This window comes from Gracilinanus agilis, chromosome 3, assembly GCF_016433145.1.
Source record: "Gracilinanus agilis isolate LMUSP501 chromosome 3, AgileGrace, whole genome shotgun sequence".
In the NCBI taxonomy this organism is placed as follows: Eukaryota; Metazoa; Chordata; class Mammalia; order Didelphimorphia; family Didelphidae; genus Gracilinanus; species Gracilinanus agilis.
In genome coordinates, this window is record NC_058132.1 from 390,529,223 (window position 1) to 390,544,365 (window position 15,143).

The window sequence follows — 15,143 nt, forward strand, 5'->3', positions numbered from 1 at the left end:
CAAGCACCTGGACATGTGAAATCAAAACAAATCCAAAATGTCCTGTCATTTTTTCCATTTGTCCAGATGCTTCAACCACAATGATATTAAACTATTAAAGTATTTTAATACTAATGAATTCTTTAGAAACTATCAAATGTGTCCCTGTTTCCTTCCAAACATCAGCCTAATGTTTAGAATTCTAATATATAAAATTCACAAAAGTTCATCAGTTGGTAGGTAGTTTTAACCCACTGAGAAAATGAGAATACTTATGCATATTTTATTTGTCTCTAAATCTGTTTGAATTAAAAATCAGAAATGATAGGAAAGGAAGGAAGAAGGAGAGGAAGGAAAGGAGAAGAATTGGTGCTAAGACGAGGATACTTCAAAAGGCATTGAAGCCAACAATGTTCTGCCCAAGTATATTGTGTAAGAAAGAAAGAAAGAAAGAAAGAAAGAAAGAAAGATGGGAGGGAGGGAGGAAGGGATGGAAGGATGGAAGGGAAAAAAGGAAGAAAGGGAAAAAGAAAGAAGGAAGGAAGGATGGAAGGAAGAAAGAAAATGAGGAAGAAATGAAGGAAAGAAAGAAGGGAGGAAGGGAGAAAGGGTGGAAGGGAGGGAGGAAAAGAGGGAGGGAGGAAAGGAGGGAGGAAGAGAAGAAGGGATGGAGGGAGGAAAAAGGGAAGAAAGGGGAAAAGGAATGAGGGAAGGAAGGAAGAAAGGAAGGAAAGAAGGAAGGAAGGAAAAATAAAACTTGAATACTTTAGGTAGGATATATATTTATCAAGTGTCACAAATTCTTTTTTTAGGAATGGAAAGTGTCCCCTAAATCAGGGATCAAGGAGCATGAGGATTGTTGAGGTGAAAAATGTACTCATCTATTCACTAAATACTTGAAAAAAAAGAATAAAGCTGTTCAATTTTAGTTATGAATGTGACACTACTAATCTGTCTTACTGGTACTGTAATATTATTCCTCACTGCTCCCTTACCCCTCTCCCAAGAAATGTCTGGTTCAGGTGAAGGAAAGGGGGAGGTGTTTTTTGGACTTGTGATTGGTATAGGGATCATCCAGTGAGTGATAAAACTCATTCTAACAATGTATATTTATTTACATATATAATGTTAGAAACTTGCTTCCATACACAGATACAGCTCAGGTGTCACACACCATTATGTATCACAGGTATGACCTGAATTCAGATCTTCCTGACTACAAAGCAAGTTCCCTATACACTCTGCTATGCTTCCTTAAAGCTAAGGAATTCAATTGCTTAATGTGATTACATTTCTACCTATTTTTAGATTTAAAAACCAAACCAAACCAAACAAGCAATCCATAAACCATTTAAAATAAGGGGCTAACATTTTGTTTCTAGTTTCTTCAACAGTGTGACAAAATAAAGATGCATTTCTAGACCTAGATTATACAAAATGATGTCACAAAACAGTCATTTATCAAGCAAATATACCATATGATGGATATAATTAACTCTAAAACCAATAAAAAATTTATTTGAAAAATAAACTGAAAGTAGAATGGGAATAGGGGAATGAGGGAGGAAAGTGGAGGCTTTTTGATTGGGTCAGACATTAGTTCAAACTTTCTAATACTAAATATAAAATGATTAGAAAGAAGTTGGAATTTTTTTCTAAAGGAAATTGTTAATTGTACTTATATCTGTCTGCAAAACCAAATACATATTAAATACCTCCCTCCCAGAACACTGATGAGATAAAGTAACTTTTGGCAGTTTTTCGTTATTTATTTTTCAGAGTATTTGCTTGGAAATATTAACTGATAAAATAACTACATTAAATTAATATGCAATTACTGCTCTTATGAATATAATAAGAAACAATTAATTGCAAGATGGGGATATTTTAAGTATGTCCTGAGATTGTAGTTTTAGTATTGGAAGTGATTTTTAAAGGGCAAATTAATGTGAAACATAAACCTTTACCATAGCATTTCCCAAACTAATTTGGCAGAGGAGCAAATGTGCATTTGAAAGAGAAGCAAAAAGTGGCTCTGTGGAGAAAGGAAGACCTAGAGTCCAGAAATATGGGTTCAAATCTGGTCTCAAATACTTCCTATCTGTGCAACCCTGGACAAATTACTTAACTCTAATTGCCTATCTCTTACTGCTCTTCTGGCTTAGAGCCAAAACTCTGGTATCCATTCTAAAACAGAAAGTGAGGATAAAAAAAATAATAAAACCCAGTACCTGTCCTCAATTCTCCCTACATTCTATATGGGGGAGACAACAAACAAATAAATATGTACCAAGGAACCATGTATAGGAAAAATAGGAAGTATGTAAGAGAAGAAATGCATTAAAATTAAGAGGGGTTACAAGAGGCTTAGTTTAGAGAGTGGGATTTTAGTTGAGACTTAAAGAAAGTCAAAGAAGTCAATAATAGAGATTAGGAAGGAAAACATTGCAGTCATGAGGGACGGGTGAGAAGAAATACCAGGAACTGAGAGTTTAAGAAAGACAGGTAGTACATTTATTTTTATACTCATTTTAGGGGTGACCAAACTGTTGTTCATGGTTCCACAACTCATAGTGTCAAAGCTGGGTCCAAATCCCAGGTCTTCTCACTCTTCTTTTACTTTCTTCTATAACCTCTGCCTTCTGGCTTTTGACATCACTATTTAAATGAAACTGCTCTCTCCAAAGATACCAACGACATCTTACTGACAAATCTAATAGCCTTTTCTCAATCCTCATTCCTCTTAACCTTTCGGAAGCATCTGTCAATGTCAATCATACCTTCCCCTTCCTGAACATCCTCTCAATCTCTAGGCTATTTTGACATTGTACTGTCTTGGTTTTTCTGTGTCTTTTTGACTATTTCTTCTTGGTTTCCTCTCTACAACTTTCATCCATGTCATACCCCATAATTAAAGTCGTACTCACAGCTCTGTCTTGTGCCCTTTTATCCTTTTGCTTCATATTTCTCATTTGATGACCTTATCTGATGATATGGGTTCAATTATCATAAGTATGCAGAGGATTCTTTCTATCTGTTGTGTTGGAAGCAACCAGGTGGAACAGGAGATAGGGTACCAGGACTGGCATCAGGAAGACCTGAGTTTAAATCTAGCCTGAGATACTTTCTATCTGTGTTATCTTGGGCAAATCACTTAGATTCAGTTTGCTTCTGTTTTCCTCCTCTATAAAATGTGGATAATAATAGCACCTACCTCCCAAAGTTGCTGAGAATAAAATGAGATACTGTAAAATGCTCAGTGCAGTCCTGGGCACATTGTAAGTGCTATAGAAACATTAGCTGTTGTGATGTTCAGCTGCCTCTTGGAAATATTGAACTAAGAGTTCCAGAAGCATTTCAAAATTGGCATGTCCAAAAAAGAATTCATTATATCCTAAACTTCCCTATTAGTGGAGGGATCCCTTCTTGAGTGTCTTATTCAATCCCTCACTTTCCCTCCCCAAAAATATTCAGTCTATTGCCAAATCTTGCCATTCCTTCATCCAAAAATTTTCTTATATAAATCTCCTTTTCTCTTTTCACACAGCCACTGGTATGATTGTCATAACCTTGCTTCTGGACTACTTCAGTTGCCTTCTAATTGGTTTCCTCACCTTAACTCTCAATCCTTACACAAATCCTTCCTTCAACTACCAAAGATTTTTTTCTAAAGCTTTGGTCCAATCATCTCAAAAACCTCCAGTGGGCTCACACTCTTACTTCCAGGATCAAATATAAATTCTACTATCTGGCACTTAAAATTCTTTTCTTAATAATTATGATAATAGATAACATTTAACTAAATGTGTGAGGCACTGAACTAAAGCAATTTACACACAACAAATCAAGCAGGGTAGCTGTTATCATTATTCCCATTTAAGAGATGAGGAAACGAGGCAAACAGAGATTAAGTAACTTGCTCAGGGTCACACAGCTAGTATCTGACACCATATTGGAATCAGATTTTTCTGATTCCAGGCCACTGTACCACCTAGCTGCCTATTATTTTACTTCTTCCTAATATTTATAATTGATAGTGTATCCAATCTCCTCTGCATACACTTTGATCTATTTACATTGGCCCATTTGCTAATACTCTCACATGAAATTTTATCTACATCTCTATTTCTTTGCTGTTCTCCATACTTAGAATGCTCTTTCTCTTTATTTCTTCCTCTTGGCTTCCTTGACTTCCTTCTACATTCAGTTCAAATTCTCCTTTTTGTAAGTTAGCCTCTCTCTGTCCCTCCAGGTTCTAGTTCTTTCAGCTTTCAGCTTCCCTTCCTCCCACTTTTCACATATGTCCTGATTGCCTTTTTATCCCAAATAATGGTATCTTGTCCACATCACAGAGGTTAGGGGTGCAGCAACCCCTAATCTGGAAAATCAGTTTAATAAATTTGTCCCTCCCTTTGTACCAGAAGTTTGAACTTTTTCTTTTCCTTTTATAGGATATTTACAGTATCTAGGGCATACAGTTTCTAAACATTTTCTGAGTTGTCTGCTGGCCTTCACGAGTTGTCTATAGCTTCTGCAAAACTTCCCCAAAATTCTCATTTAATTTCTTAGGCCAACCAGTGATATATTGAAACTATGATGGATATTGACAAAGTGAAAGAGATAGTTGTACTTAGCACAGTACTTGGCACATTTTATTGTTAACTGTCTGGCATTTGTATGTTTTGAAAAAACATTACTGAAGTCAAGAAAGTCAAAAAATCCAACCATTTTATGTTGGCTAGAGCATAGTGGGCCTTACTCTATTCTCTACCATAATGGCTAAACTGTTAAACCAGGAATGATGACTGATAAGCTCCCTCTTGCTTTGAATTAGGGCAAAAATATAGGCTTGTCCTCAATTCTTCTCTTAGTATTTTCTTCATGCTTATAGTGCCAAGGCATTAGAAATATTTTTAGTTTATGAAAACTATAGATACAATTTTGGACAAGCAGGTAACAATTTATTTCCTATGGATTTTATAAACAGAAATGATGCATTCCTGAACAAATATATATCAGCAACTAGAACAAACAGACTATCTTATTAACAGGCAGAGTTAGAAAATTCTCTACAGGTCAAAATTTCCTTTAAGAAATCTCTTGTAAATTGTAGGAAAAACAAACATTTTACAGAAATGTGGTTTAAGCAAAGAACAAAATGGAGAATAAGTCACAGTAATGTTTGTTGCAAGGACAAACTGCCTTTATATAATGAGGTTATTGACCTGACTTGTTTTAAAGTTGTTTTAAGCATGAGAGTGAGTCCCATTGTATTTCAGCCCTATAATAATAGCAAGGGAAACCAGAATTGATCAATAAACCACCATTAAGTACTCTCAAGAACCTCTAATCAAAACTTAGAGTTATAATTTTTGTTGGGTACAAAAATAAAATGTGTTATCATTTTTGGTATCATATTTACTACCATTGGAAAATTATGGGTTAGATCACTTGATCTTCTTGGTCTCAGTTTTTATTCATTTGTAAAATTGTGGCGTTTGATTAGCTTGACCTCCAATATCCATTGTCTATAATCCCATGAAATAGTAAATGCTAGTTCTCCAGCTCTTATAGCAATTTACTATGTTTGATACTTGCACCTTCCATTTTCTGGTTAGTAACATGAGTGGGTTGGACCAAATGACTTCTAAGATTCCTCTCACATCTAGACCTTTAATTCTATGAAATTAATTTTGTTCTGTTCTAATATTGTCTTTAAATTTACATTTTTGCTTAACTTGGAGATATACATCAGGGAGAGAAAGAAATTGAAAGCTTTCCCCCAGGTCAACTTTCTCACAGAAGAAACAATAATTAATTATATAACATCCCCTCTTCCCACCTAAAAAAATCTTGCTCTAATAAAATACTGATTTTCTTCATCAAATGAAAGGGCAATAGGGAAGACAATTCCTCCAGTTGTCAGAGCAGACAGTATGATATAGTGCCTTGATTTGAATGAAGCCAAACAGTATGAAAAGTATTGAGCCTGCAAAAAACCCAATAAACACTAAAAGAATTAAATTTTTTTGGAAGGTGGATTCCCCTTTTCCTCCCACAAACGAAAAAGCACCAATACAGAAATGAATGCTTTGCTGCAATGACATATTAATAACCCTGGGATCAGAATGTATAAATAGCAGACAGATTAAAGAACAGCCCTGCCTCTGCTATTGCAGAACAGCCAATATTGTCTCTGAGGTTATTTCATTGATTATAAATAGACCACATCAGTGGCAAGTGTACAACACGGGAAGCATAACCCATTAGGTGGTAATGGATATTACTTGAGGTTGCTTCATTACCTTTACTGGCTCAGTGACTGATTTTTCCTTGTATAAATGCCACCCTTTAGACAAAATTCCTTCCACATCCGGCTGTTTAGCTTGAACTGTTGCTTCAATTTCCTGGGGGGAAAACACACAGTATAGATTAACTTCACAGTGCCAATAAAATTACTAACTTTAAATATCCTCTTGAAGTCTCCACATGTGGTGCTAAAAAAATAGCATCTGGGGGCAAGAGAAGGAATAAACATTGACAGAGAAACACAAGAAAAAAATTACCCAAAATAGGTGGGTCATGCCAATCCCTGTGAAATACTCTTTAATATTCAGCTCCTGCTTATTTTGTTTTTCTTATATTCCTTGATATATCCTTTGGTTAACTCTGTGTTACTATTCATCATAACATATCCCTGGATAATAGATATAGAGAAATAAGGGACCTCAGAAACCATCTAGTCGAACCCTCTCATTTTATATATGTCCCAGGGATCTTAGGTGATTTGTCCAAGGTCACACAGGTAGCAACTTTCAGATGTGGGATTTGTACAATGTCCTCTGACATTGTTTTTTACATCGTATCATGTTGCACATAGATATTATTTATTATTGCTTTTTTCATCTATCACTCAGAGAACAAATGAAAAATGCTATTTCTATATAGTTTAGTTATGTTATTAGCAAGAATAACTTGATTTTCCATCTTACTGTATAAGTCCATGTTGGCCTTAGATTGTCATAATGAACTTCTAAGCAACAATCAAATAATTCTTTTTATATCACTAATTTTTTAAAAGGTTGAGTAAATGCTTTAAATGTAATTTCTTTGGGTTCAGAACTATGATTTCTTTGGTATAGGGACTTCCCAGGTAGGAGATTACTCCTACTAATACAGATTATCAAATTTTCTCCAAATTATACTTTTAGTTATCTCAAACAGTGAGAAACTTTTTTAACCCTTACTTTTTGTCTTAGAATTGATAACAAAGTATTGGCTTTAATTAAAGCAGAAGAACAGCAAGGGCTAAGCAATTGGGGTTAAGCAACTTGCTCAGGCTCACAAAGGTAGGAAGTGTCTGAGACCAAAGTTGAACCCAGGACCTTCCAACTCTAGCCTTGGCTCTCTACTAACCCAGTTGCCCCAACAGTAATTTTAAGTGATTTGCTCAAGATATGAGAAATAGGACTTGACTCCAAATCTATTCAATTTTTAGGCTGATTCTCTTTCTACAGCAGCATGCCGGTTCTTTTAATGATTAAGAAACCATATATTACCCAGCCTTATGAAAAGGTTTAAATGAATTTCTATGATAATTTAAAATTGGGGAAAGTGAATGCCATGTGTCCAGATATTTGATTATGAGGTGGATCATTAGAACAGCTTTCTGACTGCAGAAAGATCATAGTAAAATGGGCATAAATTTAAGTTAAAGGAAATAAAGTTAAATATTTTAAAAGGGGTTTTGGAAAGAATACTCTTTAAATACTAGAAATATTAGAGCACTAGAGAAATGATTAATCAATGAGAAGCATTAGAAAACTTTTCCTGATTAGCCAAGATCTACCATTCACTTTCGATCATCGATCATCATAGTCTCATTTCCATTCACACACAAACACAGACATATTTATGTTTATATGTACATATGTGAATATATATATATGTATATATACACTATTTTAAAATTTGTGCTATCTCTGTATGTATTCTGTTGAATTGATTTATGTCTCTTATTCCCCTCAGAAGGATTTCCTCTTATGGGTACTATATGCATCCTGGAATGCTTTGTAGAGTGTCATGAATAATAGAAGACTAGACTCAATAATTCCTCTTCAGGAAAATGAGTTGTCAGGTATCCCTGACCCTAGCAAAATAATGATGAGTCAGAATCAGGATGTATACAAGTAGCAAAGTATATGGAAGTTTTAAGTCATAACCAAGTAGACAGAGGCAAAGCAGATAAAAACAAATTCAGAGAGTACATCCAAGCCAGGATCTAGGGGCATGCTTATAAGCCAGAGTCTGAAGTAGGTTCTTAACATTGTTTTGTATGTATCATAGACCCCTTTGGCAGTCTGGCAAAGTTTATGGACACATTCCCAGAACAGTGTTTCTAAATAATTGAAAGAAATGGTAAATTTCGAATGAAGGTTAGTGAAAATAAAAATGCAAATTTTTTTCTCATCCAAGTTCATGAACCTCATGTTAAAAATCCTTGATCTAAAGGAACAAGATAAGGACAACCTAGAAAAGAAGATAGAGAACTTTTTTCTTTATTGTAATCAATCCACACATTTATTCAGAACAAAAACAAATTATTCAGAACAAAGTTAGTTCTTGAATGCAAAATCAAAAAATTAAATTAAATTAAATAGCCCCTGTCCTCATGAACTTACATTCTACTAGGAGAAACAGTAATGTGTATATAGATAAACAATACAAAAGGTAAACAAAATAGATCCCAAATAATTTCACAGGAGTTCTAATAAATGAGATGATAAAAAAAGAGGCTTTGTACATAGAAGGTAGTATGAATCTATGAGGAAAGGAGAAACTCTAAGAGGAAGAGGTAAAGTGTGAGTATATTCCAATTATGTATAAAGGGATTTATGAGGGGAAAACAAACAAGATAGGCTAGAATAGAGAATATCTAAGGGATATAAAAGCAGTCTGGCAAAACAGATTGGAACCTGACAGTAGGGACTTTTGAATGCTAATAAAAGCTGGCAAAGAAGGGGTTTATATAGCAGTGGGTTCCTGAATATCTTTTTAAACATAATCTTGAGCCATTAAAACTTCTTGAGCAGAGGAGTGAGAAAATCAGGATTATACTCTAGAAATATTAATGTGGCAACTGTGTGAATGATAGAAGCTTCTGGAAAAGAAAAGGCACAAAATGTTAAAGATCTAAATTAGGCTGAGAGGAGAGGAATTTAAAAAATGTTACTGTAGGGGAAGAATCTAAGATTTTGTTATTAATGGGAGTTGACAAAAAAGCAAAAGTCAAAAGTAATTCAGTGAATATGGATAACTGGAAAGATGGTGGTATTCAGAATACAACAAAAATGGCTTCTTTATTTATACTCTGTGATTCAGTGGTCAAAGTGTTGATATGTTTTTGTATTCCTGGTCTAAACTCTGTATTTAACAGCTCATAGTTAGGTAATACCCATAATCTTAGGGGCTTTCAGCTTCTTCTCCAAGAGGGGTGTTATTGTGGTTTTCTGACTCCCAATGGAACTTCCCTGTTGGGATCTTGTCATTTCCATCTCCCCATAAGCAGATTTGGGTACGGGATTATTGTGGGCTTCCCTAGTCAAAGTTTTTCCTCAGACAGCCTACTGTTACCCACTACTGACCTGTCTACTGTCATTTGGATGTCCTGCAATTTAAATTCTTAATTGATCATGGGATTTAATTCAAATACTATTCATCTGAATAACAGATGTTGCCTTTGAGGTTGTCTACAGTTATAGTTCTTTGGAGAAAATGGTATTCCATAGTCCACAACTGTATGACATCCCTGGAAGAATATTGGTATTATTTTTTTAATATTTTTAAATATTTTTTAAAAAAAGACTTAAAGGGAATAGCACAAGGTTATTGAAACTACCATGCAATTTCATGACTATAGTCTAACTAGTGACTAGCTAATCGAACATCTACATTGTTTTTCTTTTCTGGAGTAGACATAATTCAAGCCAGTCCTTGGAAATATATTTTAGATACTGATACAAAATGAGTCACTGCAGAAGAATATTTGATATGAAATTCATATACATTGAGAAGTCCCTGAGTTGATTCTTCTGAGCTTAGCTCCCTTCAAGATCTACTAGTGAAGCAACTTAGAAGTGCTCCAGCTCTCATGCATTGGTACCAGACAACTTGAAGGGATGACAGCCTAAGTCCTTTTTAGTCTCCTAAGTCAACCAAGTCTCAACGAATGTTTCAACATCTATTAAGGGGAAAAATGAGCTTAAACTGCATAAGAAATTGCTCCTACTACAATGCTCAGTATATACATAGCGATCGACTAATTCAATGGAATCTTTATCCAACTTTATTCAATAGTGTGGATAATTTATATTCTTAATTCATTTGAGTTTTACTATAAGAATTGTTTGGCTGTTTTATTTTGGGTAGACTGCCTTTCAGAGAACTGATCATCACCAAAAATGAAATTGAATTTATTTTAACAGATAGGACATAACTGATTATTGATGCAGGAGTCATTTCAGGGTCATCTGTCTGCATGTAATCATAACTAGATATAATAAAGGTCAATATCAGTTACATTTTAGAAGATTAAAGATAAAGATGAAAAGAATCTTAAATGAGCTCACTGACAAAAAAAGAGAAAAAGAAAAGATGTTTCACAAAAGAAATTGTATTACAATTTCCTATAAATGTTTAACTGATAAAAAAGATGTCATAACAAGAAGACCAAAAAAGCCTGCAAACTTCATTAGTCAGCAACCACTTGATCTATTTGCCAAGATATCACCTTTGTTAAAATATTTATGTAACTTTATTATTTCCCCAGGGAACTAAGCTAAGCTCACGAATGTAGGCATTTAATAGGAAAGGGAGATTTTTGTATTACAAAGAGGGTGAGGAAAATTGGACTTGGTGTCAAACATTTACTAAGGGCTTAATAAGCATTCCAGTAAATAATCCATAATTTAAATTTGGTGGTAGGAAAATTTAAAACACACATATTAAACATCAAAGTAAAAATGGAATGTTTCAGTGTGTCAGACAGATGACCTGGATTCTCTAAGGCTCCAAAACTAGTGAGATCAAGAATTCATAAATTGAACTAACAAGTATTAATAAATTGAAAAGACTTTTCTGAGGCTGTAGGCCTGAATTTGTATGGTTTATACTGTCAGAAAGTCAGTCTAGATCCAAAATTTGTTCCCCAGGTGACTACTTTTTTCAACCATAACAAATACACTAAAGTGTAGAAGAGTTGTAATTGGCATTCAGTGAAATACTCATCCTGATGTTTCATGGACATTTGGAAATACTTGAGAAGTTTTTATTTTAGTTGCTCTCCAAACTTTCTTAGTTAATATTTATTTTTAACAAGTTGCATTTCTAATTTTCTGTTTTTGACAAATTTGTGAACTAAGACTTAGGAATCACCTCTGAAATCTATCAACTAAAAATCATATCATCTGTTAAAAACTAAACTCATTTGAACCTTAATAAATACATCCTGCATTATCCATTTTAACTGAAAAAAATTTTCATTTAGGGAAGAAAATATCCATAACCTATAATAAATAAGTAGAAAATACAGCTTTCCTAAGTTCTTTGCAATGTGGCTTCTATCCCCACCATTATCTCTCAAAGGTAATCAATTAACTTTTATTTACCACACTTACTGAACTTTCTTTAATCTTCTTTGTCTTTGATCTTGTTCAACAATTTGACATTTTGGCCACTCTGCCCTTCTGAATACTCTTCCTTCGGATAGACCACACTTTCCTAATTTTCCTCCTACCCCTCAAAAGGTGTCTTTTCTACAGACTTCAATACTTCAATGGCTCTTCTCTTTTCTCTCTGTACTTTCATCTTTAATAATCTATTTATTACTGTGACTTCAATTCTCATCTCTATACAGATGACTCTAAAATCTACATTTCTAGCTGTGACCTCTCATATAAGCTCCTGACCAATCTCTCCAAATGTCTATAGGATATCACAACCTTCAATTCAATACGTACAAAACTGAGCATATCATCTTCCTGACTAAATATGTTCCTCCTTCTGATTTCATTAATTTTTGTCTATGGAATCATCCATCATTGAACTGGCCCCTCACATTGTAAACCTATGTATTATATTTGACTCTTTCTTCTGCTTATTTTCATGTCTAATCAATTATAGATCCTGTAGCTTTTATCCATCTTACTCTCTGGTTTCCCTATAGCATATGCTATATCCCATAACCTAGGTACTGGGTAGATTAGTGAAGGATTAAGGGGATATTTATAGTTATGTTATATCCTACAAGAAAATACATGATATCTGTACAAGAAAATATCTTGGGCATAATAATTCCTTATTTTTATGTTTTTAGTTATAAGGGAAAATTCTTAATCATAATCCTTGGGCATTGTTTTTCTTCCGCTATTCTGTAAATCTGTTCAGTTAAAAGATATTTACCCAGGTAACCTTGGGCAAATCGATTTAATGCCTCTGGCTCTCAATTTTCTCTTTTGTAAAAGAAGGGGGATTTGAAGAATCTCTGAGATATTCTTCTTCTTTAGGTCTATAAGGATGCTAGAGTATATGTTAATTAACAATTCTCCATTAACAATGTTCTTGAATAACAAAATATATCAGGAAAAATAAGGGCATTGAACTAGCTAACCCCTGAAATCCTTGCCAGCTCTAAATCCTTAGATCAATAAAACTGCTTTAAAAAATCCTGACTCGTGTGCTTACTTTGGCTGGAAAGTGATGCTCTCACTGGGGGGTACATTGGTTTGATTTGATGTTGAATGGGCAGAGGTATCTAAAGACATCTTAGGATGAATTGTGAAGTGTCATTGTTGACCTTAAGACTCCCTTTTAAGTTCTTTCTCTGATTCCTAGTAGGGATAGATCTACCTCCTTTTTCCAAGTATACTCGTGGTCTGTGACTCCTCTTTCCCACGTCTCTTAAACAACCAAAAAAGCCAATATCAGTCACTAAAGTGTTTATTTGGGTAGCTAGGTAGCTCAGTGTATAGAGTTCCAAGACTAGAGTCAAGAAGACTCATTCCTGAGTTCAAATCTGGCCTCAGACACTTACTTATTGTATATCTCAGTTTCCTCATCTATAAAATGAGCTGTAGAAAGAAATGGCAGACAACTTAGGTATTCTTGACAGAACCCCAAACTCAAATGTTTATTAAGTGATTATAGTTTAGTCTGATCAAAGTCTAATGAATCATTTGCATTTGCATTTTAATGCTAGGAGTACTGGGATTGGAATCAGAAATATGAGAGTTCAAATCTAACTTCAGACATTAATTGTGTAAAGTTGCCTCTTTTCTCAACAGCAAAATGGGGATAATAATAATAGCACCTACATCATACAGTTGTAAAGATAAAATGAGATAATATTTGTAAGATATTTTTTAGTTTAATAAATGCTTATTTCCTCTTCTTGTTCCTAATTGTGAAATTAAAACCTTTGCTTATGGTGAAGACAATCTTAGCACCAAGTAGCTCATGGAAGATAGGGTAGGGCTAGGGCAAAAAGTAAGATTACTTGTAAATTTCCCTAAAATTAATGTAGATTTACTTCTTTCATTTATTTTTTCTTTTTTTTTAACACTTATCTTCCGTCTTGCAATCAATACTGTGTATTGGTTCGAAGGCAGAAGAGCGGTAAGGGCTAGGCAATGGGAGTCAAGCAATTGCCCAGGGTCACACAGTTGGGAAGTGTCTGAGGCCAGATATGAACCTAGGACCTCCAATCGCTAAACCTGGCTCTCAATCCACTGAGCTACCCAACTGCCCCCAGATTTACTTCTTTTAAAATGATTTCCTTTCAGATATTTCCTAGCTGTGTGATTTTGGGCAAATCAGTTAACCCCAACTGGCTAGTTCTTGCCACATTTCTGTCTTAGAATTGATACTAGGACAGAAGATAGGATTTTAAAAAATGATTTAGTGAAAGAGGTAACTTAAAATATTGGCCTCAAAGGTAAGAAGATTGGGCAAGTCATTTAAAATCTCAGGGCCCTAAGCATATTTTTAAGACCACAAGTCAAAGAGCATGAACTGATTTCCCACTGATGAGAAAGCCCTCTCACATCCAAGAATTACTTTTATCAATGAAATCATAGATTCAACTAAATTAAGATGGTGGTACAAGGTAAGGGATACAGATGGGAAATCACTCGTTCTCCCTATATTAATCACTACTCTCTTAAGGAAGAAAAATTGGATATTGGCAGAGGGACACAGGAAAATGTCTCATTGTTTTTGCCTTTGATACCATAACATAGGTCAGCCTGCAAAACACTCTTCTATAAGTTCTCTTTCTTCTTCCTTCTCCACCATAGTAACATGAATTATTTTCTCTAAGCGATTTTCTCAATCCTCTGTTACTCTTCCCTGAGATTCTCATATGCAAATTTTATATTTCCTAGCAAAACCTATATCACTTTAGATATATTTTAATATTTGCCAATCATAAACACCCTTTTTCTGATCCAGAATTTGTCTCATGACACCCATAACCCTTCTATATTTGAGAACAAAGTTTCTGATAATAAAGTATGTCACTACAATATATACTTTTCATTAATAAAGGTATGCTACTGTGAATAAATAATGATACAGAGAGGAGAAAAGATGGCATGTGTATGAGGGTGATGACTGTAGTTCTCACTAGAGATACATTTCAAATATAAAAGTAACTTCTTCTAAACGTAATAGAAATGAAACTTTCATTATGCAGGAAAAAATTATTCAAAGGAAATTTAGAATTTGGCATTATGGATTATCTAGCTAATAAATAATAATATTTGTTACCATAATCAGAAAGTAGATGTAATTATCTGCAGAGGAAAGAAGTAGCTATAGCCAGCAACCCTGAAAAAGATCTTAGCCATTTTCCTTATTGGGGCTGCCATGAAATGCAACAAGGCAAAACAAGAGTTTCATTGCTGGCATTTAAAGAATAGCCCCATTACCTTTTCAATACTGGAGAAGTTTGATTAAACTGGCAAGGTGTTCTAAGGTTTTCCTTGTCTGTAATTATTTGTGTTTTCTTACACATGCACCTAAAGAAGAATTTAGTATTGGATTATGCTGTAAATTGCTCGAGCATCTGGTGTGTGTATATATGCATAAGTGTATATATATATATATAT

At 34.3% G+C, this 15,143-nt stretch overlaps 1 protein-coding gene across 2 annotated transcripts in view; it reads right to left on the bottom strand.

The window, feature by feature from the left end:
- Positions 1-15,143, bottom strand: part of DMD (dystrophin) — a 1,921,557-nt gene that overhangs the window by 803,342 nt on the left and 1,103,072 nt on the right. For both annotated transcript variants that reach the window (XM_044670154.1, XM_044670155.1), the window contains exon 47: positions 6,285-6,386. In XM_044670154.1, coding sequence (XP_044526089.1) covers positions 6,285-6,386 — 102 coding nt within the window. The remainder of the gene's footprint in view (positions 1-6,284; positions 6,387-15,143) is intronic.